Source organism: Macaca thibetana, chromosome 2, assembly GCF_024542745.1.
Source record: "Macaca thibetana thibetana isolate TM-01 chromosome 2, ASM2454274v1, whole genome shotgun sequence".
Lineage (NCBI taxonomy): Eukaryota > Metazoa > Chordata > Mammalia > Primates > Cercopithecidae > Macaca > Macaca thibetana.
Window position 1 is genome coordinate 99121833 of NC_065579.1, and position 22130 is coordinate 99143962.

The 22130-nt window shown below is 47.4% G+C and overlaps 2 protein-coding genes across 4 annotated transcripts in view; one reads left to right on the forward strand and one right to left on the reverse strand.

The window, feature by feature from the left end:
* Positions 1–21983, forward strand: part of TGM4 (transglutaminase 4) — a 41201-nt gene extending 19218 nt beyond the window's left edge. Inside the window, exons 5-14 of the mRNA XM_050780509.1 lie at positions 427–545; positions 3667–3774; positions 8481–8655; positions 8750–8888; positions 10820–10923; positions 13875–14126; positions 17007–17285; positions 17875–18044; positions 18187–18323; positions 20969–21983. Coding sequence (XP_050636466.1) covers positions 427–545; positions 3667–3774; positions 8481–8655; positions 8750–8888; positions 10820–10923; positions 13875–14126; positions 17007–17285; positions 17875–18044; positions 18187–18323; positions 20969–21110 — 1625 coding nt within the window. The 3' untranslated portion in view covers positions 21111–21983. The remainder of the gene's footprint in view (positions 1–426; positions 546–3666; positions 3775–8480; positions 8656–8749; positions 8889–10819; positions 10924–13874; positions 14127–17006; positions 17286–17874; positions 18045–18186; positions 18324–20968) is intronic.
* KIAA1143 (KIAA1143 ortholog) overlaps positions 1–22130 on the reverse strand; it is a 940736-nt gene that overhangs the window by 157428 nt on the left and 761178 nt on the right. The gene's annotated exons all lie outside the window — the stretch shown is intronic.

Genomic DNA, 22130 nt, shown 5'->3' on the forward strand with positions numbered 1-22130 from the left:
TTCAACCATTCTTCTCTGTGATGGTTGCACAGTGATTTTCCAAGGCCAGCTCTCTACCATGTTTACCTGCTAGCCCCTGGCATTTGCTGTAGGCAGAGCCCTCCCTTCACCCCCATCTACCTCTCTCTCTCTACCATCTGTATGGACTCATGGACTCTCTCTTACTTTTCAGTGGTTTATGATTCATCCTTTTCTTAACTCATGCTTAAATTGCTCCAGATTTTCCCAGGGGAACCCCCCTACAGCTGGCTCAGGAAGTTCTTTTGGATACTTTCCCTCCTGCTCACCTCCCTCCCCCCAACATTGGGTGTTCCAAGCTCCTCACAAAGACCTTAAAGCTCCCTCAGCACAGACAGTCCCCAGTGGCAAGCCTGCCCCTGTCCCAGGGCAGACTGTAACCTCTGTGGATGTGTGGTCTTGCTTCAGAGGACACGGTTTTCATGCCTGACGAGGACGAGCGCAAAGAGTACATCCTCAACGACACAGGCTGCCATTACGTGGGGGCTGCCAGAAGTATCAAATACAAACCCTGGAACTTTGGTCAGGTAATGATTTGCCGTCCTGTGGCTGGACCAGGCCCCATCTGTTAGACCACCCTTTTGGTTGGGTAGTAGCCAGTAAAGGTTCTGGAGAAAGGGTTGTGAATCTCAGGTCAAACGCCAGCCTCATACAGGTGAAACTTGGCCAGAGAGGGGTGACCTGCCTAGGCTGCACAGATGGGGTGGAGTCCTGGGCAGAAGCCCTCCCACGAGGACCACCCATGGCCTTTCTCACCCACCCCAAGGCTCTCTCCTACCCCCCACGGCTCTCTCCCACCCCCCATGGCTCTCTCCCACACACCACCCCCGCCACATGGCTCTCTCCCACCCCCCATGGCTCTCTCCCAACCCCCACAGCTCTCTCCCACCCCCATGGCTCTCTCCCACCCCCCACGGCTCTCTCCCACCCCCCACGGCTCTCTCCCACACACCACCCCCGCCACATAGCTCTCTCCCACCCCCCACGGCTCTCTCCCACCCCCCACGGCTCTCTCCCACACACCACCCCCGCCACATAGCTCTCTCGCACCCCCCACGGCTCTCTCCCACCCCCCACGGCTCTCTCCCACACACCACCCCCGCCACATAGCTCTCTCCCACCCCCCATGGCTCTCTCCCAACCCCCACGGCTCTCTCCCACCCCCCCACAGCTCTCTCCCACCCCCCACCACGGCTCTCTCCCACACACCACCCCCGCCACACGGCTCTCTCCCACCCCTCATGGCTCTCTCCCATGCCACACGGCTCTCTCCCACCCCCCATGGCTCTCTCCCATGCCACAAGGCTCTCTCCCACCCCACATGGCTCTCTCCCATCCCCTGCCTCCCAGTGTATTTACCGAAGAACCAAGCACTGTTACAAGGAAGCCCTGTTACAATTAGAATGTTGGTGTTGACAAAGAGCTTTTAAACGAGAGGGAGAGTTTTTCAGAGACTTGTGTGGAGGCCTCTGCTGAGTGGAGGGCCAATGCCTTCGTGCAGCCATGAGGCAGGAGAAGCTGGGGTGTGAGGACGTCAGACACCAGATGCTTCCCACCTCCCCTCCCCTCAGATTTGGCAACAACAAGCTCCTGGGAAATGCCAGGCATTTCACAGCTGCCTGAATTTCTCCTCTTCCCCGGGGTCTGGACACCTAGGACAGGGCGGAAGCAGGGACAAGGGAGGAGGGACTCTGAGCTGGCGAGGCTCATGCTGTGTGCTCTGTGCAAGGTGCGCCCTGCGTGCCCTCTCCACCCTCACTCATTCCTAGAAGGCCCTCAGCATCCTATCCTTACACATGAGGACCAGAGGGAAATGAAATGGGAGGGAGTAGCTGGCAAGGAAACAGTCAAATGAACCACAGGAGGGATAGGGAAGAAGGAATCACCTGAATCCTACCTAGGGGGTTTCCCCTCTTAGAAAATCAAGGGGTGGGCGGGGCGTGGTGGCTCACACCTACAATCCCTGCACGTTGGGAGGCCGAAGCAGGCATATCACGAGGTCCGGAGATCGAGACCATCCTGGTTAACACGGTGAAACCCCGTCTCTGCTAAAAATACAAAAAATTAGCCTGGCGTCGTGGCATGTACCTGTAATCCCAGCTACTTGAGAGGCTGAGGCAGGAGAATCACTTGAACCCAGGAGATGGAGGTTGCAGAGAGCCGAGATCACACCATTGCACTCCAGCTTGGGTGACAGAGTGAGACTCCATCTCAAACAAGCAAACAAAAAAGAAAAATAGAAAATCAAGGGGTGATTTTAAGAAGCCCAAAGAGTGACTGGGTATGGAGGCTCGCATCTGTAATCTCAGCACTTTGGGAGGCCAAGGTGGGAGGCTGGCTTGAGGCCAGGAGTTCTAGGCCAGCATGGGCAACACAGGGATACCTGGTCTCTACAAAAAATAAACAAATTAGCTGGGCATGGTGCTGCATGCCTGTAGTCCCAGGCAGAGCTGCGGGGAGGGGGACTGCAGTTGGAGAGGGAGGTGGGTGGATCACTTGAGTCCAGAAGGCTAAGTCTTCAGTGAGCGGTGATTGTGCCACTGTCCTGTAGCGTGGGCAACAGAACAAGACCCTCTCTCAAAAAAATAAAAAATTAAATAAAAATAGAAAGAACCTCAAAGAATTGTAACCACAAAACTCCCCCAGACTCCTTCTGGAACATAAACATTATGGTCTATTCCTTTTATTTTGGTAGTTTTTCCCCTCAGGTTACAAAAGTAACATATGTACTTCAACTCTGTAAATATACAGATATTTACAGATAATCACAGCTATTGAATCATCCAGTTTAGATAGCAGATTTTATGGGATATAAATGATATCTTGATAAAGTGGCTTACAGTAAATAGAATTTCAAAAGTAATGTGCTTATCACAAAAGACTTAGGAAATACAGAAATGTGGAAAGAAAATAAAATTATTCATAACTTCCTCCCTCAGTGATAACGACTTAACGTTTTAGTGTATTTTATTCTTTTATCTATTACTAAGGCTTACATAGTTGTAATGCTATTTGTGCACAACTTCGTAGCCTGTTTCATTATTTATTTATTTTTATTATTATTATTTTTTTGAGACAGAGTTTTGCTCTTGTTGCCCAGGCTGGAGTGCAATGGCGCTATCTTGGCTCACCGCAACTTCCGCCTCATGGGTTCAAGCAATTCTCCTGCCTCAGCTTCCCGAGTAACTGGGATTACAGGCACGCACCCCCATGCCCGGCTAATTTTGTATTTTTAGTAGAGACAGAGTTTCTCCATGTTGGTCAGGCTGGTCTTGAGCTCCCGACCTCAGGTGATCCACCTGCATCAGCCTCCCAAAGTGTTGGGATTACAGGCGTGAGCCACCATGCCCAGCCTGTTTCGTTTATTTAACTTGATTACAAAGGAATTTCCCCATGGTATTAAAAACTTGTACTTCCTTTTAGTGGCTGCATGCTATAGCTCTATAAACTTACTTAACTATTGCCCTGTGGCAGGACATTTAAATGGTTTCTAGTTTTCAATGCTGTGGTGGACTTTTTTATGAGACTGTAGGCAGGGGAGATGGGTTACGCTACAGGGTGGCTGTGACATGCAAATTAGGTGGTATGTGTTAAGTTTCTGACGCAGGGCAAAGTCTTAACTGCCTCTTTCTTCATTTCCCGAAATAGTTTGAGAAAAATGTCCTGGACTGCTGCATTTCCCTGCTGACAGAGAGCTCCCTCAAGCCCACAGATAGGAGGGATCCTGTGCTGGTGTGCAGGGCCATGTCTGCTATGGTAGGTGTGGAAAGCCTGGGCTGATGCTGTCCTGTACTTGCCGATTGCTCAGCCGTTTTCTGTTTTTCCCGGGCTAGACTGGAAGCTCTTTGAAGTACACCACAGTGCTATGGCCAGTCAACTGTTCAAAACTATTAAGAAATAGACATTGCTGAAATCTGTTCTGAGTGCAGGTTTTCAAGTCAGATCTGAGTCTGAACCCCAGCCCTGCCACTTATGGGCCGATCTTAGGTGTAAATGGCTTCACCTGTCTGAGCCTCAGTTTCCCCATCTGCAAAATGATAATACAGAAGGTTCTCTTTCTACCTGCAAGCTGGGCTCCAGTTGGGTGAGCAAACTGGTCCAGTTCACTTGGGACTTTTCTGGCTTTAGCACTGAGAATACTGTGTTCCAGGAAACCTCTCAGCCTTGGGCGAGCAGGATGGTTGGTCACTCTATTCCGCCTGGCCTCTTGGAAGTCAGTTTGTTCAGAGTAGCAGTTCTCAAATATTTTGGTCTCAAGACCCCTTTGCACATTTAAAAATTATTGAGGACCCCAAATAAGTTGTGTTTATATGGTTTATATTTACCAATATTTACTGTATTAGAAATTAAAACTGAAAAGTTTAAAACTATTTATTCTAAAAGAATAATTCCATTACAAGTTAACATTAATAATGTATTTTTACTTTTAAAAACATATGTTTTTCAAAGCATAAAATATGTAGTGAGAAGAGTGGCATTGTTTTCCATTTTTGCAAATCTCTTTAATGTCTGGCTTGCTAGGAGTCAGCTGGGATTTCGTATCTGCTTCTGCGTTCGTTGTTTCAGTTGGAATATATGAACATCTGGCCTCACACAGATATGTAGATTTAAAAAGGCAGAGGCCAGCTGGGCGTGGTGGCTTATGCCTGTAATCCCAGCACTTTGGGAGGCCAAGGCAGGCAGATCATGAGGTCAGGAGATCAAGACTATCCTGGCTAACACGATGAAACCCCTTCTCTACTAAAAATACAAAAAGTTAGCCCAGTGTGGTGGCACACACCTGTGGTCCCAGCTACTGGGGAGGCTGAGGCAGGAGACTCACTTAAACCCGGGAGGCAGAGGTTGCAGTGAGCCAAGACCATGCCACTGTACTCCAGCCTGGGTGACAGAGCAAGACTCCATCTCAAAAAAAAAAAAAAAAAAAAAAAGCGGGGCCGGGGCAGGAATATTCCTGAAGCTCCATAAGTGGCAGTTTCTTAAAGTTTGTTGCAATGTGGAATCTGAAACCACAATTTTTCATCCTTTGTACACTTAGGAGAGAATGAGAGTGAAGAAGGCAAATATTACCTTGGGATTATTATGCAAATAGTTTTGATCACAGACCTTGGAACTCCCAGGGATCTCCCAATACCAATGAGGACCTCTCTCCAAAGGTCCACTGAGTTCAGTCAAATGGCTGCTCTTGCCATCTGTGGGAGGCAGGCAGATATATGTTCATCTCCAGGAGAGTCTGTGAGCTGAACTGCTGTGACAGACGGATCTTAAGTAGGGGCCCTTGAAATGCCCTCCTTGCAGAATGACTGTGAGCCTGTGCCTGTTGCACGTGGTTTGCCTCATAAATGCTGGGGCTCCTGTTCCCCTGCACCCTAGGGGCTGGTAGGATTACCGGGGGCCCTCACACTGACCCTCTTGGGCACAGGAGTCCACCATGCCTGCTCTTCCCCCCTCACCCCCATGCTGGTATGTTCATTCTCTAGCCCAGGGGCCAGCAGGTGGCCAGGCTGGACACTGAGAGAGAACAAGTAAAGGAGACCAAGTCATTAGCAGGCAGAACTTGCCATGAGGGGCTCTAGTTCTCAGTGGTGCAGGTGGACTTGCACATACCTGGCTGCTTCTCCTTTCAAGCTCTGTGACTCTGGACAAGATTCTAAACCTCTCTGGGCTTCTGTTATCTCATCTTTTGGGTGATTATGGGGTCTCAATAACACACAACAGTGCCCAGCCCAAGGTCTGACACGCTTTGGGCCCATGAGTAGCCTATTCCCAGGTCATTCTTACGAGTGTTGGGGTTTGGGAAGCAATGGGCTAAGCCACTGCTTGTTTCAATGATGAGGAAACCAGCCAGGGGAGAAGGGGCAGTTGGCCAAAGACTGCACAGTGAAGTGGTGGTTGAGCCAGTTCTGCTGACTCCTGGTGCAGTGCTCCTTCCTAATGCCCTCCCAGCCACCTCCTCAGGCTGGGAGGCAAGCATGGGCAATTCAGAACTCCAAGGTATTCCAGGAGTCACTTCCAAAATTAGGTTACTGCAGATTAGCTTCCATGCTCAGGAGTCTGAGAACCCCAGCCCGCTTCAGAGACCCTCCCCATTCCAGGTTCCCTATAAAGGTTGCCCCTTAACTCCTAGAAGTTCGTGGCTATCCATGGGCCTCCCGGATCTGTGAATTTCTGACTAGCAGGCAGAGCTTCTGGCAGGGCCGCCTAAAAGACGACTCCCACACCAGGCAGGGAACCTCGGCAGGGCAGTGAGTGCATTCATTATCCATTGCTAAGTAACAAGTTACCCCAAGACACTGTGGCTGAAACAACAAACATCCATTATCTCCCATGTCTGTGGGTCAGGAATCCAGATGTGGTTTAGCTGAATGTTCTGGCTCAAGATCTCTGGGGGAGGACCTACTTCCAGGCTCACTCACCTGGCTGTGAGCAGCCTCAGCTCAGGGCAGCTCACAGCACGGCAGCCAGCTTCCATCAGAGTGAGCAAGTAAGAGGGGGGCGCCCAGGCTGGAAGACACAGCCTTTGTCACCTCATTTCAGAAGTGACAGCCATCACTTTTGCTGCATTCTGTTGGTCAGAAGTGAGTCGCTGGGTCTAGGAAAGGGGATTACTGGGGGCCATCTCGGTGACTGCCTACCACACCTGGGCATAGGAATGTGCTTTGTTCCGCAGGGGGTAGAGCTTCATGCATCAGGAGTTTTGAAAGTACTGATGTCCTTTGGGCTCAGCGTCACTCCCCTTCTTTCCCTATCTCCTCCCTCCCTTACATTGCTCTATAGACGGCTTGGGTCTAGCAGGCGCTGACAGGCTGGGGCCACTCAATTTCGCAGGAGGACGCAGAAGCTGGACCAGATCAGTGGCTGGGTGACAGTTAAGATAGGAGGTGTGTTTCCTGCTTTGCCTAGGACCCTTGCCTGTCTCTCTTTCATCTGTTTTCATTCCGTCTGACCACTCTGGAGTCTGGGGGTGGCCTCTGCTCTCTCTCTGATTTTGATGAATGAAGAGGCTTGTCCAGCCACAGGACCTGAGAGGTCATGAGAGGCCCAGGCCACACCGTTGTTTGAGACTTCTTGTAAATTTTTTTTTTTTTTTTTTTTTTTTTTTTTTTTTTTTTTTTGAGACGGAGTCTTGCTCTGTCGCCCAGGATGGAGTGCAGTGGCCGGATCTCAGCTCACTGCAAGCTCCGCCTCCCGGGTTCACGCCATTCACCCGCCTCAGCCTCCCGAGTAGCTGGGACTACAGGCGCCCGCCACCTCGCCCGGCTAGTTTTTTTTTTTTTTTTGTAATTTTTAGTAGAGACGGGGTTTCACCGTTTTAGCCAGGATGGTCTCGATCTCCTGACCTCGTGATCCGCCCGTCTCGGCCTCCCAAAGTGCTGGGATTACAGGCTTGAGCCACCGCGCCCGGCCAGAAACTTCTTGTAAATTAAAACTGAACAAACCCCCAAACAGGATTCAGAAATTGTGGCATACTATAAGGGTTTTAGTTTAACAAATGGACATCTTTAACATGCTGGGAAACATGAGGCGCTGTAATTGTGCTTTTCACAAGGCATAACGGGGTTTGCAAAGGATGTTAGTGTGCAGGCCAGGAGGGGATGGGTGGATGTGGTCAAAGTCAGGCCACCACCAGATCAAAGATTTGTGACTGTGTCACTTTTCATGTTTTCGGAGGGCTCCTCTGCACCTGCCTCTACAACCTTCTTTAGAGATTCCGTTAAGTGCTTTCAAAGGTGAACTCACAAGCTTTGTCCTCTCTCTGGTTTTAATAAGGTGGAAAGGATCGTCCAGCCAGGGCTCCTCAGGGGTTAAGAGAGGTGCAGGCCACTGACAATTTAAAAATGGAAGATGCCAAAACAGGCACAGACTTAACTCAGGTCATCCTCAAAACAACCTAAAGGGACTGGGCATAGTGACTCACGCCTATAATCCCAGCACTTTGGGAGGCTGAGACAGTTGGATTGCTTGAGCTCAGGAGTTTGAGACCAACCTGGCCAAAATGGTGAAACCCCGTCTCTACGAAAAACTACAAAAATTAGCCAAGTGTGGTGGCGTGCGCCTGTAGTCCCAGTTACCTGGGTGGCTGAGGCAGGAGGATCACCTGAGCCCAGGAAGTTGAGGCTGCAGTGAGCCGAGCTCACACCACTGTACTCCAGCCTGGGCTACAGAGCAAGATCCTCTCTCAAAACACAAACAAAACCAACCTAAATGTAGGTGTCGTAATGATCATCATTTTACAAGGGAGGAAACTGAGGCACAGAGCAGTGAGCATCCTCCCTGGTCACTCACACAACTGACATGCTCCTTGGCCCTTCTTGGCACCCTGCCTGTTCTGGATAGCCCGTGTCCTCCAAGTGCTCTGAGACATTGTGAGGTGTCCACTTTGGGGGCTGGGTGGCCAAGCTGGGCTGGCAGCACCGTGTTCTTCTGAGGAGTGGACACTGACCCCACCCCTATGTGTGTGGCAGATAAACTTTGAGAAAGGCCAAGGCGTGCTCGTTGGGAACTGGACTGGGGACTACCAAGATGGCACAGCCCCATACAAGTGGACAGGCAGCGCCCCAATCCTGCAGCAGTACTACAGCACGAAGCAGGCTGTGCGTTTTGGCCAGTGCTGGGTATTCGCTGGGATCCTGACTACAGGTAAGTGAGAGATGCAGGGGCTGAGAGGAGAGGTACCATGGGAGGGACTCCCAGCCCCCACAGTTGCCAACCACCGCACTTTGGATCATTTCAGTGCTGAGAGCGCTGGGCATCCCAGCACGCAGCGTGACAGCCTTTGATTCAGCTCATGACACTGAAAAGAACCTCACGGTGGACACCTATGTGAATGAGAATGGCGAGAAAATCACCAATATGAGCCGCGACTCTGTCTGGTAGGTTCCTCCTTCTCAACCTGCCCTGTCTCCTCCCAGGAACTTCCTTTTTTTCTTTTTAGAAACAGGGTCTCTTGCTAGGTTGCCCCTTCTGGTCTTGAACTGGTGTCAAGCAGTCCTCCTGCCTTAGCCTCCCAGGTAGCTGTGATTCCAAGTGCAAGCCACCATGCCTGGCATCCCAGGAGATTTCTAGCCCAAGCCCAGTCTCCAGGACCTCCCAGCCCAGAGATTCTGCTGAGCTGTGGGACCCCTTTAACCTCCCTCAGAGACTGATTCAAGTTGTAGGCCAATGCTCACTGCTCCTGAAATTCAATATTTTTCAACATTTGGCCTTGGACAATCTGTGCTGGAATCACCTGGGGGTGATTGTTTTAAAATGCAGATTCCTGGCCGGGCACGGTGGCGCATGCCTGTAATCCCAGCACTTTGGGAGGCCGAAGTGGGTGGATCACGAGGTCAGGAGATCGAGACCATCCTGGCCAATATGGTGAAACCCCATCTGTACTAAAAATACAAAAATTATCTGGGCCTGGTGGTGCGTGCCTGTAATCCCAACTACTTGGTAGGCTAAGGCAGGAGAATCACTTGAACCTGGGAGGTAGAGGTTGCAGTGAGCCGAGATCGCGCCATTGCACTCCAGCCTGGTGACAGAGCTAGACTCCCTCCCAACAACAACAACAACAAATGCAGATTCCTGTACTGGAGCTTTTGCCTCTACAGGGGAAGGGCCAGGAATCTGAAGTTCATGTTAGCACTTGGCCCAGGAGATCTGATATATACCACTGTTTGAGAACTTTTGACGTAACCGGTACCCACTGGCCAGCATGAAGCTTATGTCCTTTGTTCTCTGATCCAGAGCACATGGGCCCCTTGCAAGCTAAAAGTGACCACAAGATAGAAAAGGGAGAATGAGAAGTTGCAGAGGGAGTAGACGGGGTGGGAAGGTCAGGGCATGATTACAAATTCCCGAGGCATTTCAGTTGAAGTTGGAGCCTTACAGATTTTATTTAAATACTGCTGAGACGTTCTAGTTCATGTACCAAGACAAGAAAAAACAGGAAGACTTGGAACTTTTGGAAAGGAGGCACTAACCAGTATTATTTGTAGATGATATACAGTTGACCCTTGAACAGCATGGGTTTGAACTGTGCAGGTTCACTCATAGGCAGATTTTTTCAACTGAGTACAGGTGTATTTGTGGGATGTGAAACCTGCCTATACTGAGATCTGACTTTTCCTATATACACGTTCCACAGGGCCAACTGCAGGACTTGAGTGTGTATGGATTTGGGTATACTCAGGGGTCCTGGAACCAATCCCCTGTGGATAGTGAGAAACGACTGTTAATTTTCTAGCTAGAAAACCAAGAGCACCAACTTAAAAATAGCAAGATTTAATATGAGAATTCAGAGACTGGCCAGTTACAAAGTTGCTGATCCACCAAATCAGAATCCCAGCAAATTGAATACATTCATTGAATGAATGAAATAACAGTTGTAATATTTACTAGGCTGTGACTGCACAGCCTAGTGCATTTCACCCATTCGTTCAGGAAAAGTTTATTAGGTATCTGTTATGTTTCAAACACTGCAGATGTCAAGACAGATAAGATTTAGTTCTGCCTTGAGTTCACCACCTCTAATGGTGAAGACTCCCAGGTTCTTTGAGATCCATAGGCACGGTGAGGGTCTCATGAGGTTCCTCCAGCCCTGCCCACTGCACACAGCTCTGTGCCCTGGGAGGCTTTCTGAGAGGCAGGTGGGACTCAGCGGTGGCCCCTTCCTTGCCAGTGTTGACAAAGGTTCCCAAACCCCTGAGAACAACTTCAGTGGTTCCCTGGTGATGAAGATGTCTCTGGCAATTTTGGCGTGTTTATCTCTAACTAGGTTTGTGGGTGGTCTGGGGTGGGGCCCGTTCCCAATTTGTGGCAGGAATTTCCACGTGTGGACGGATGCCTGGATGAAGCGACCGGATCTGCCCAAGGGCTATGACGGCTGGCAGGCTGTGGATGCAACGCCGCAGGAGCGCAGCCAGGGTGAGTGGGTGGCAGGAAGGCGCTGGGCATCCGTGATGCTCTCCTTACATGGCCCTGGGTTCTGTGGGTCTTGGGTACGCAGCCAAGCAGGTGGGGAAAGTTTTAATACAAATTTCCCAACACAAAAAGCATGCTCAGTCCTTCCTGCTATTCCCACTGAGCAGGGGCTTCAGTTTGCTGGCTATTTTTATGAAGTAATGCCAATGACAATACTGTTAAGAGCAATGAGATGGTAGCATTTAAGGGTTCCCTACTGCGTGCCATGTTCAGTACCAACATGATCCATTTTACTCACAACTAACCTTTCAAAGTAGGTTGTTACTATCCTCATTTTACAAATGAAGAAACTGAGGCTCAGGGAGGTGAAGTGAGTTGCCTGAGGTCACACAGATCCACGAGGCTGGACCCGGATTCAGCCCAAGTCAGACATAATGGGGATGCTTATCTCAATTGGTTATGGGTTACCAACTCCTGGGTAAGACAGTGGCCCCTTATAGCTGGAAGGACCTTGCCAGGGGAGGGAGGGTGTCTTTGTACAGCTGGGGAAACAGGCACGGGTTTGGTCTGAGGTCACTTGGAAAATCTGTGGAATCAAGTTATCTTTATTTTAAATTGTGAGTCCTAGTACTAAAGACAAAGTCAGCCCAGTAAAGGGAAAATAGATTAGCTCAATAGTTCTCAAATTTTTTAAAATTATTCATTTATTTATTTGGAGACAGAATCTCACTCTGTTGCCCAGGCTGGAGCGCAGTGGTACAATCTCGGTTCACTGCAACCTCTGCCTCCCAGATTTAAGCAATTTTCTTGTCCCAGTTTCCTGAGTAGCTGGGATTACAGGTGCACGCCACCATGCCTGGCTAATTTTTTAATTTTTAGTAGAGACAGGCTTTACCATATTGGTCAGGCTGGTCTCGATCTCCTGACCTCAGGTGATCCACCTGCCTTGGCCTCCCAAAGTGTTGGGATTACAGGTGTGAGCCACCGTGCCCGGCCTTTACTTATTTATTTATTTAGAGATGGAGTTTCACTCTTGTTGCCCAGGCTGGAGTGCAATGGTGCAATCTTGGCTCACTGCAACCTCTGCCTCCTGGGTTCAAGTGATCCTCCTGCCGCAGCCTCCTGAGTAGCTGGGATTACAGGTACCTGCCGCCATGCCTGACTAATTTTTTGTATTTTTAGTAGAGATGGGGTTTCACCATGTTGGCCAGGCTTGTCTCAACCTCCTGACTTCAGGTGATCTGCCTGCTTCAGCCTCCCAAAGTGCTGGGATTACAGGTGTGAACCACCTCAGCCAGCCTCAAACTTTTTTTTTTTTTTGGAAAAAAGCAGTCCGACTGCTCAGAAGGAAACTTTGTGTGCCACCTCGTAATGTAAAGTAGAACTGCTCCAGCTGAAGTGTGCTCAGGGACCAGCCAGCCCCTCCCTGACACCTCTGCCTCACTCCTGCAGCCCCTGAAGTAGATGTCTCTCAAGGTTCTTCTAGGAATAAGTCATAGTTTGGCTGTGAACCTCATCCCAAGGATAGCAAATTCATCTGCCCACAGAGCCACAGAGTGAACAGGGCTGTCTACTTGGGAAGATGGGGACCTAGAGACATGAGCATGCAGATCCCCAAAGGCATTCAGGTTAAAATTTAAACATACTTTGCAGGCCTCACACCCCTCAGTGTGGGACTCCTGATTCCTCCAGCTGCAGTGTGAGCCCACATGGCCCTGAGGCAAAAAGTGCTGTTAAAAGTGAAAACAGCCTCCATGTTTCTCCAAAGAAAAGGCATTGCCCTTATAATAGGGGGTGAGGGTGGTGGGAGGTGGCCCCCAGAGGTGGGAGGAGCAGGTGATATGCCCATATCCCCCTATACTCTGCAGGAAGATTCTCAGCAGGGCAATGTTGAGGGCTCTTTCCGTCCAGGGAGTCTAAGTAGCATTTGCTGAGGTGGGACAGTAGCCATGGCAACCAGGCAGTGAGTACCCCAGTGCCACTATCTGCCTGAGAGGCAGAGGAAGCCCTGTTCCCTGGCCAGAAAAGAGGCCTTAAAAGCCCACCTAACCTGCTCACTTTATAGATAAGGCCAGAGAGGGAGGGTGGGGATGCCCAAGGTTAGTCAACAACTTAGGAGAAGAACCAGTATTAGATTAGGAGACCAGTTATCCTGAGTCCTAGTCCTCCAATACACTGACTTCACAGGTTTGGCTGCCTTAAAGAGGCAAGGGGGAGGAGCCTGTGTGTTGAGGATTAAATAAAATAACAGAAGCAGAAACCCAATGCCCAGAATACAAGGGTGTGTAAAAACCAAAGCTACTACTGAGGAACTATCAACCAAGAGACTAATTCTCACTAAGTTGTCAATGACTAATAAGGGGAACTCTCTATCCCCATGCTAGAAATAAAAAGACAGCTCTTAAAAAAAAAAAATAAATAAAAAGACAGCTCTTAGAATGGAAATTTTCTTATTAGCCCAGATCCATAAGCAACAGCTTGCATTTGTTTTAGGCACAGGGCTAAGTACTTTGCCTGGATTATTTAATTTAATCTTTGCAATAGCCTTAGGAAGTAAGTGCAGTTTTTATTCTTAGTTTTCTAGGAAATGGAGCCACAGAGAGCTGAAATGACTTGCACAAGATCACATAGCTCCAAGGCGTGATGCCAGGAATCAGACCCAGATTGTGTATCTCTGTGCTCTACTGGGGACTGATGTGCTGGGATGAGTTTAATAGGCAGTGTGACTTCCTATTACTGGGACGGAGGATTTCTGATACTCTTCAAGTCAAAGCTGAGATATGCCCCTCTTTTCAGAATAGTTAGGACAGCCTAGGAAATGAGCACCCAGATGCTTCTTGGGCAAAGTTTGCTTGCCAGTCCTGTTTGAGTTTGGGAATCATTACTGCCACTGGGTCCAGGTTGGGTGGGCTGGGGAATCTTACTGAGAGTGACCACCTCTGGCTTCCCCTCAGGTGTCTTCTGCTGTGGGCCATCGCCACTGACCGCCATCCGCAAAGGTGACATCTTTATTGTCTATGACACCAGATTCATCTTCTCAGAAGTGAATGGTGACAGGTTCATCTGGTTGGTGAAGACGGTGAATGGGCAGGAGGAGTTACACATAATTTCAATGGAGACCACAAGCATCGGGAAAAACATCAGCACCAAGGCAGTGGGCCAAGACAAGCGGAGAGATATCACCTACGAGTACAAGTATCCAGAAGGTGGCCAGCATCACAGGGCTCCTTCTAACTCAGCCCCTGAGTCACTCAGACCATGAAAATACTCAAGATTGGGGGTGGGCCTGGGCAACATGGTGAAACCCTGTCCCTACCAAAAAAAAAAAAAAAAATTAGCCGGGTATGGTGGCATGTGCCTTTGGTCCCAGCTACTCAGGAGGCTAAGGTGGGAGGACTGCTTGAGCCAGGGAGGTTGAGGTTGCAGTGAGCTATGACCATGCCACTGCACTCCAGCCTGGGTGACAGAACAAGACCCTGTCTCAAACAAACAAACAACAAAAAAACACAAATCCTAATTGAGGCCTTTGCATTGTTTGACCAGCTCATTCACCTTGCTAAGACTGTCCGTGCTCCCCAGTGCCCAGGAGATTAGACATCTTCTCAGCCTGGCTTTCTGGCCCCTGCAGAGCTGGCCTCTGGCTCCCTTCCTGAGCTCAAGTTCATCCCCTAGTCATGCTGCCTGCTGTTCCCTGAAAAGGCTGGCTACTTTCACCCCTGGCCAAACCTCTGCTTATGCTTTCCCCACCTGAACTGTCTCCTTTGCAATCTCTACTATCCACAGGCCAATACGCTGCCTCTGTTCTTGATGTGCCTCAATCTTACAGATTTGTATTTCCCCTGTGGCCCATTGGCTGTGGTTCCTGTACCACGTGGTAAGGAAAGGAAGACAACTCCATACAGCATCCTCAAAGGGTGCAAGAGTCCAGACAGGGGCAAACTGAAGATGGGATGTGATTAAGAGGAAGGCAGGAAATCATAAGGACTCATAGATGAGGGAGTAATTTGCTGTGCTATGGGATGGCAGATGGTACCCATGCAACTGGGGCTTTTCCCACCCTCCATTGCAGTACAGTTACAAGCAGGTCAGTTTGGACCCCTGGGTTGATTGTGAGCTTGCATAAAACCTTGCACAAGGTAGGCCTGCAATAAATATTTCTTCCATATAAATGGGGCAAGTGATGGCTACCAAGGCAGCTCAGGACAAACTGGAGATCTCCACTTTGATGTCTCTTTGTGTTCAGAGTGGATGTGGATGGAGAGCTTTGTAACCAAGCTCAGAAATTCCTGTCTTACAGCTGCTATATCTGAGATAAAATCTTATCCTCAGGGTTGTGTTGAAAATGAGCAAACTTGATTAAAAGCAATTAGGTCAGGAGTTTTTTTTTTTTGTTTTTTGTTTTTTTTTTGGCAGGGTGACAGAAGTTCAGAGAGGGAGGGATATGATAGAGAGGGAGACCAGTGGTATCTGTCAACTGCTACACTTGATGGTGTCCCTCAGGTCTCTGAGGCTCTATTCTCTTTTCCTCATTGTTTTTCCTTTCTGTCTCTCAGACTAGATAATCTTATGACCGGTCTTCAAGTTTGCTGATTTTCCTGCAAGCTCTAATCTGCTATTATTGTACTTTTCAACTCCAGAATTTATATTTGGTTCTTTTTAAAAAATAATTTTAATCTCTCTCGATATTCTGTATTTGGCAAGCCATTTGTTCTCACGCCTTTTTTTAGTTCTTTGAATATATTTAAAATAACTAATTTAAAGTCTTTGTCTAGTAGGTTCAATGTCAGGGCTTCCTTAGGGACAGTTTTTATTGACTGTTTCCATGTTCCTCCCCTCCAACCCCCGCACCGCCATATATGGCCTATACTTTGTATGTTTTGTAATTTTTGGTTAAAAATTGGACATTTTAAAAAACATAATATGGCAACTCTAGAAATCAGATCCTGTCCCCCGTCCCAGGGTTGCTTTTGTTGTTGCTATTTGTTTAATGACTTCTGTGATGTAATTCCAGAAAGTCTGTAATCTTTCTTGTCCATGACCACTGAATTCTCTGCTCAGTTTGCTGAATGGTCAGCTAATGATTGGATGGATATTGCTTTAAATTCCTTGAATCATTAAGACTCCTAGCCTTTGGCAAGGGACTCTGTGTACAAGTTGGGGTACATTTCATTGCTCTGGCAGGCAATTTATAATTCTGCCTTCACTTCTTGCTTGGGCAGAGCCTCAAGGTCAGCTAGAGGTGAGAGCTTAGAGCCTTATCAGATCTTTCTCAGACGGTCTAGATTTCCAGGATTCTGTCTGAGCTTTCTAAAGCCCCTATGGACATTTTGTTCCTCAGCTTTTCCTTTTAAGATTTTTGGTCGGCTTCTTTTCCCCTCAACTCCCTTCTTTTCCTTGTTGCCTTAGGAAACTGCAATTGTAAACAATTGCTGTAGGTTGGTTGTTTGTCTTAACAAATGCTCCAGGGAAAAGGCTGTTGGTAAGAGGGAGCTCTGAGTCAGGTCAATGAAGACAAACTCTGTGAATGAGGGTTTCCAGGGAATCGCCCTTAGGTGAATTAACAACAATTCTCTGGTAGTGGAGCTTTTAGGGAACTCCAAAACCATTCTGTCCCCTCCGGAGGTGGCTAGGCTGCTGGTTTTCACTGTGATTTGGTGCTGTTGGTTTTTGAGTCTACCGTGGAGCTGGAGAGAAGGGGAGATGGGAATCAGAATGCCACAAAACTATTCTTACTGAGATTGTGCTGTTTTACTTGAATAAATGCTCCTTAGATTATTATAAGCCTTTAGTTAATGTCAAGAGTTCTGAAAAAATTGATTTGATAATTTTTGCCAATGTTCTCATTGCTTTTATGGAAAAGCAGATTTTTGGAGGTCTTTTTTCTGCCATGTGCTGAAAAAAGTGCTATGTCAAAATGTGCTATTGCTTAGGAATGGGGATTTGAATGCTTCTCTCTGTGAATCTATAGCTCAGGAATGTCTCTGGAGTCCTGGCCATGCAGATGGGCTCCTTCTGCCACAGGGGTGGTTGGGACATTTGGCCCTTGAAGGAGCACCCAAAGGAAGCTGTCTTTGTGTCTCTTTCAGGCTCCCCTGAGGAGAGGCAGGTCATGGATCATGCCTTCCTCCTTCTCAGTTCTGAGAGGGAGCACAGACGACCTGTAAAAGAGAACTTTCTTCACATGTCGGTACAGTCAGATGATGCGCTGCTGGGAAACCCTGTTAATTTCACCGTGATTCTCAAAAGGAAGACTGCTGCCCTACAGAATGTCAACATCTCGGGCTCCTTTGAACTACAGTTGTACACCGGCAAGAAGGTGGCAAAACTGTGTGACCTCAATAAGACCTCGCAGATCCAAGGTCAAGGTACCAGAACCAGGGGGAGGAGAGGCCTCAAGTGAGCTCAGGGTCCCCACAATCTGAAATCCCTCTTCTCCTCTGTGGACAACTTCCATACGTTAACAAATTTTTGTGTGTGAGTTAACACAAACAAACATTTATTGAAAACCTACCCCTTGGTAGTCACAAGAAAGCCAGGCACAGAGGAAAAGTGGGCCAATAGACCACTGGACTAGGAGCCGGGGTCTATCGTAGAGCTATAAATTAGGGGTGCTGAAAGTGTCATGAGAAGTCTTCTGTGGTGGCAGAAATTTTAATCTCAGATGCCCAATCAAATCAATGATCATGAGTGCCCAGGGCACAGTGTTGGGAACAAGTGGGATGTCCTGATGACAATGGGTAATGTCTGTCATGCACTCAGGATGGAAGCTTGGAGAAATTGGCCAATTATTATTCCATCTTGAGCCCAACGTCTTGTTTTCTAAAGAGAGTATGGGACATGTCCCAGGTTATCCAGTTCAATTCATACAAAGTTAATCTAATTCTGTGCTTGATGAGGAAAACTCATGGGGCCTATGATGAATGACCTCTCCCCTCCACCCTGACTCTTTGGCAGTATCAGAAGTGACTCTGACCTTGGACTCCAAGACCTACATCAACAGCCTGGCTATATTAGATGACGAGCCAGTTATCAGAGGTTTCATCATTGCGGAAATTGTGGAGTCTAAAGAAATCATGGCCTCTGAAGTATTCGTGTCTTTCCAGTACCCTGAGTTCTCTGTAGAGGTGAGATTCCTGCAGGCCATAAAGGGCTCCTCCTGCCTGGAAGTTGGCCATGGAGTGTGACGGGGTCCTTAAGAACCCTGAGGGTCCTTGGTTGGCTCATGCATATCTTCTCTCCCCATCTCTCCTCCCCACCCTACTACAGTTGCCTAACACAGGCAGAGTTGGCCAGCTACTTGTCTGCAATTGTATCTTCAGGAATACTCTGGCCATCCCTTTGACTGACGTTAAGTTCTCTTTGGAAAGCCTGGGCATCTCCTCACTACAGACCTCTGAACATGGGTGAGTCTGCCTGAGGTATTCTTACAAACAGAAATATACTTCTGGACATATATCTTGCACATGTGTGCATATTCTTGAGATGTGAATTCCCAGTATGGGGTCATAGGGTCAAAATGTAGATACATTTTGCTAGTGCCAAATTACTTTCAGAAAAGATTGCATCAATTTATGCTCTATCAACAGATCTTTTTGATTCTTGCCAATCTAGTGGTTAAGTAATCTCATTGCTTTACTTTGCATCTCTGATTATTTGTGAGGCTGAGTATTTCTTACATTAATTGACTCTCTCCTGTGAATTGCCTGTTCCTAACTTTTGTCCATTTTTCTACTGAGTCGTTTATTTTTTCATATTAGTATGGAGTCTTTACACAGTAAAGAGTGTTATGTGCTGTGAATTGTTTATAGCAGTTTGTATTTAAATTTTTAAATTTAATTTTTAATTTATTTATTTTGAGACAGAGTCTCACTTTGTCACCCAGGCTGGAGTGCAGTTACAGGATCTCAGCTCACTGCAACCTCCATCTGTCCCCAGGTTCAAGTGATTCTCTTGCCTTGGCCTCCTGAGTAGCTGGGATTACAGGCATGCGCCACCACACCTGGCTAATTTTTGTATTTTTAGTAGAGATGGGGTTTTCCCATATTGGCCAGCCTGGTCTTGAACTCCTGACCTCAGGTAATCTGCCCACCTTGGCCTCCCAAAGTGCTGGGATTACAGGCATGGGCCATCATGCCTGGCCAAACAGTTTGTATTTTTTTAAACACTAAGATGTCTTTCACCATTAGAACTTTTAAATTTTAATGTAGTCAAATTTTTCAATCTTTTCCCTTACGGATACTGAATTTCTTTTTTTTTTTTTTGAGATGGAGTCTCGCTCTGTCGCCCAGGCTGGAGTGCAGTGGCTGGATCTCAGCTCACTGCAAGCTCCGCCTCCCGGGTTTACGCCATTCTCCTGCCTCAGCCTCCCGAGTAGCTGGGACTACAGGCACCCGCCACCTCGCCCAGCTAGTTTTTTTTTGTATTTTTTAGTAGAGACGGGGTTTCACCGTGTTCGCCAGGATGGTCTTGATCTCCTGACCTCGTGATCCGCCTGTCTCGGCCTCCCAAAGTGCTGGGATTACAGGCTTGAGCCACCGCGCCCGGCCTGGATACTGAATTTCATGTCATCCTAGGTGCATAGAAATTTTCTCTTATGCTTTCTCTAGAATTTCCAGCTTTATTTACACAATTAGGTATTTATCTGGAATTTTTTTTGGGTGTGGTGTGATGTGGAGCTCCAACTTTGTGTATGGTTTTCCTAGTACTTTGTAGCACTGCCTTTATTAGGCTGTAAATTCCCATATATATCTGGGTCTCTGGACTCTTTAATTTGCTATTTCATTTGTCTTCTTCTACTATAACATCATACCACTTAAATTATTATAGTCCTAAAATAATTTTATATGATTATCATATCTACGTATTGATATGCATTAGGCAAATCCCCACCCCCCACATTTTTGTCTATAGAACTTTTAGAATCATCTTGTCATATAGTTTAAAAACAGTTGGGATTTAAGTTGATACTGCATTGAATTTACCTATTTATTTGGGGGAGAATTGTGCCAAATGACAATATTGTGTCTTACCATCTAGGAATATGAGATTTTCCCATTTTTTTCAAGTCTTTTTTATCACCTTTAGAAAAGCAATATTGTTTTCTTTATATACCATATGCACGTTCTTAGTTGGGTTAATTCCAAGATGCATCAGTATTATAGCTTTTATGAATGGAATATTTTTCATTATATTTTCTAATCGTTTGCTGGACTATATGGAAATTGATTTTTGGCATGCTGATATATCCAGCAAAAACCTTTACTGAACTCTAATATTTTGTTTCTGAGAGGTTTCTGATGGTCTCTTTCTTACAGGATGTCTGAATCTTCCAAGTAAAAACCAGTAGGCTCCTATTTTCGTTAGATCAGGATTTATCACATTTTAACATGCACACAAATTACCTGGGGAGTATTGTTACCGTGTAGATTCTGATTCAGCAGGTTTAGGGTGGAGCCTCAGATTCTGTGTTTCCTACAAGCTCCCGGGTGATGCTAGTATTGCTGAGCCCCAGAACACACTTTGAGTAGTGAGGGGCTAGACAATTCCTTTCATGTGGATTCAACATAAGATACATGTTCCTGTTAGATTTCATGTAATAGATAACTGTTGCTAACACCCGTGAAACAAGAACATCTGTAGTAAAGTCAGTCAAGACTCCAGGGAAGGCTTGTGAAATGTCAGAGTTGGAAGAGCTTCTGGAAACCAGCTGGTTCAACCATCTTGCTTTACATCTGAGAAAACTGATAGCAGCACCCAGGGTGTAGGTCCTGCTATAGAACTTTTAGAATCATCTTGTCATATAGTTTAAAAACAGTTGGGATTTAAATTGATACTGCATTGAATTTACTTATTTATTTGGGGGAGAATTGTGCCAAATGACAATATTGTGTCTTACCATCTAGGAATGTGCCATGCCCTGGAATGGCCAGGGCTTTTCAAAGAGGCTGAGCTAAGGCTCGGCTTTCTGGCTTCTCACCCAACTCATCTTCTTCCTCTTCCCGTAACATCCTTGGCTGATTGTATGTCCGTATGTCTTTGAATTTTCCAGGACGGTGCAGCCTGGTGAGACCATCCAATCCCAAATAAAATGCATCCCAATAAAAACTGGACTCAAGAAATTTATCATCAAGTTAAGTTCCAAACAAGTGAAAGAGATTAACGCTCAGAAGATTGTTCTCATCACCAAGTAGCCTTGTCTGATGCTGTGGAGCCTTAGTTGAGATTTCAGCATTTCCTACTTTGTGCTTAGCTTTCAGATTATGGATGATTAAATTTGATGACTTTTATGAGGGCAGATTCAAGAGCAGGAGGTCAGAAAGGCCAACACAACCATAAGCAGCCAGACCCACAAGGCCAGGTCCTGTGCTATCACACAGCTATAAACACCAGCCTAGGCCACAGAATCCCATCCCTTTCCTGAGTCATGGCCTCAAAAATCAGGGCCACCATTGTCTCAATTCAAATCCATAGACTTCAAAGCCACAGATTCTCTCCCTGGAGCAGCAGGCTATGGGCATGGGAGTGGTTAGAGAATCCCCAGTAGCCACCCGCTGGCACCCTGTGAGAAGCTGCCATATTTTCAGGCCATGGGTTTGCAGGCCCTGAAAGCACCTGTCAACTGGAGTGCTCTCTCAGCACTGGGGTGGGCCTGCTAGAAGTGCATTCTCCTTCTATTGCCTCCATTGTCCTCTCTCTATCCCTGAAATCCAGGAAGTCCCTCTCCTGGTGCTCCAAGCAGTTTGAAGCCCAATCTGCAAGGACATTTCTCAAGGGCCACGTGGTTTTGCAGACACCTCTGTCCTCAGGCCTGAACTCACTATAGAAACCCATGTCAGCAAACAGTGACCAGCAAATCCTCTTCCCTTATTCGAACTGCTGCCCCCCAGGAGACTCCAGGGGACAGGCACTGCTTCCTCCCTGGTGTGAACTCTTTGGTATTCCATCCACCATCCTGGCAACTCAAGGCTGCTTCTGTTAACTGAAGCCTGCTCCTTCTTGTTCTGCCCTCCAGAGATTTGCTCAAATGATCAATATGCTTTAAATTAAACTCTGCTTCAAGAAAACTCTGTGGTCCCTGAGTCCTTTTTCCTTTACGCCAATAAGCTTCTTAAAGTATCCTGTGCTGGGGGTTTATTTTATGTGGTCACTGGGGAGCCGTGGAATCCTTTGGCGTCCCCAGGCAAAGGTGCTCCGAGGAGTTGGGTTTTTTT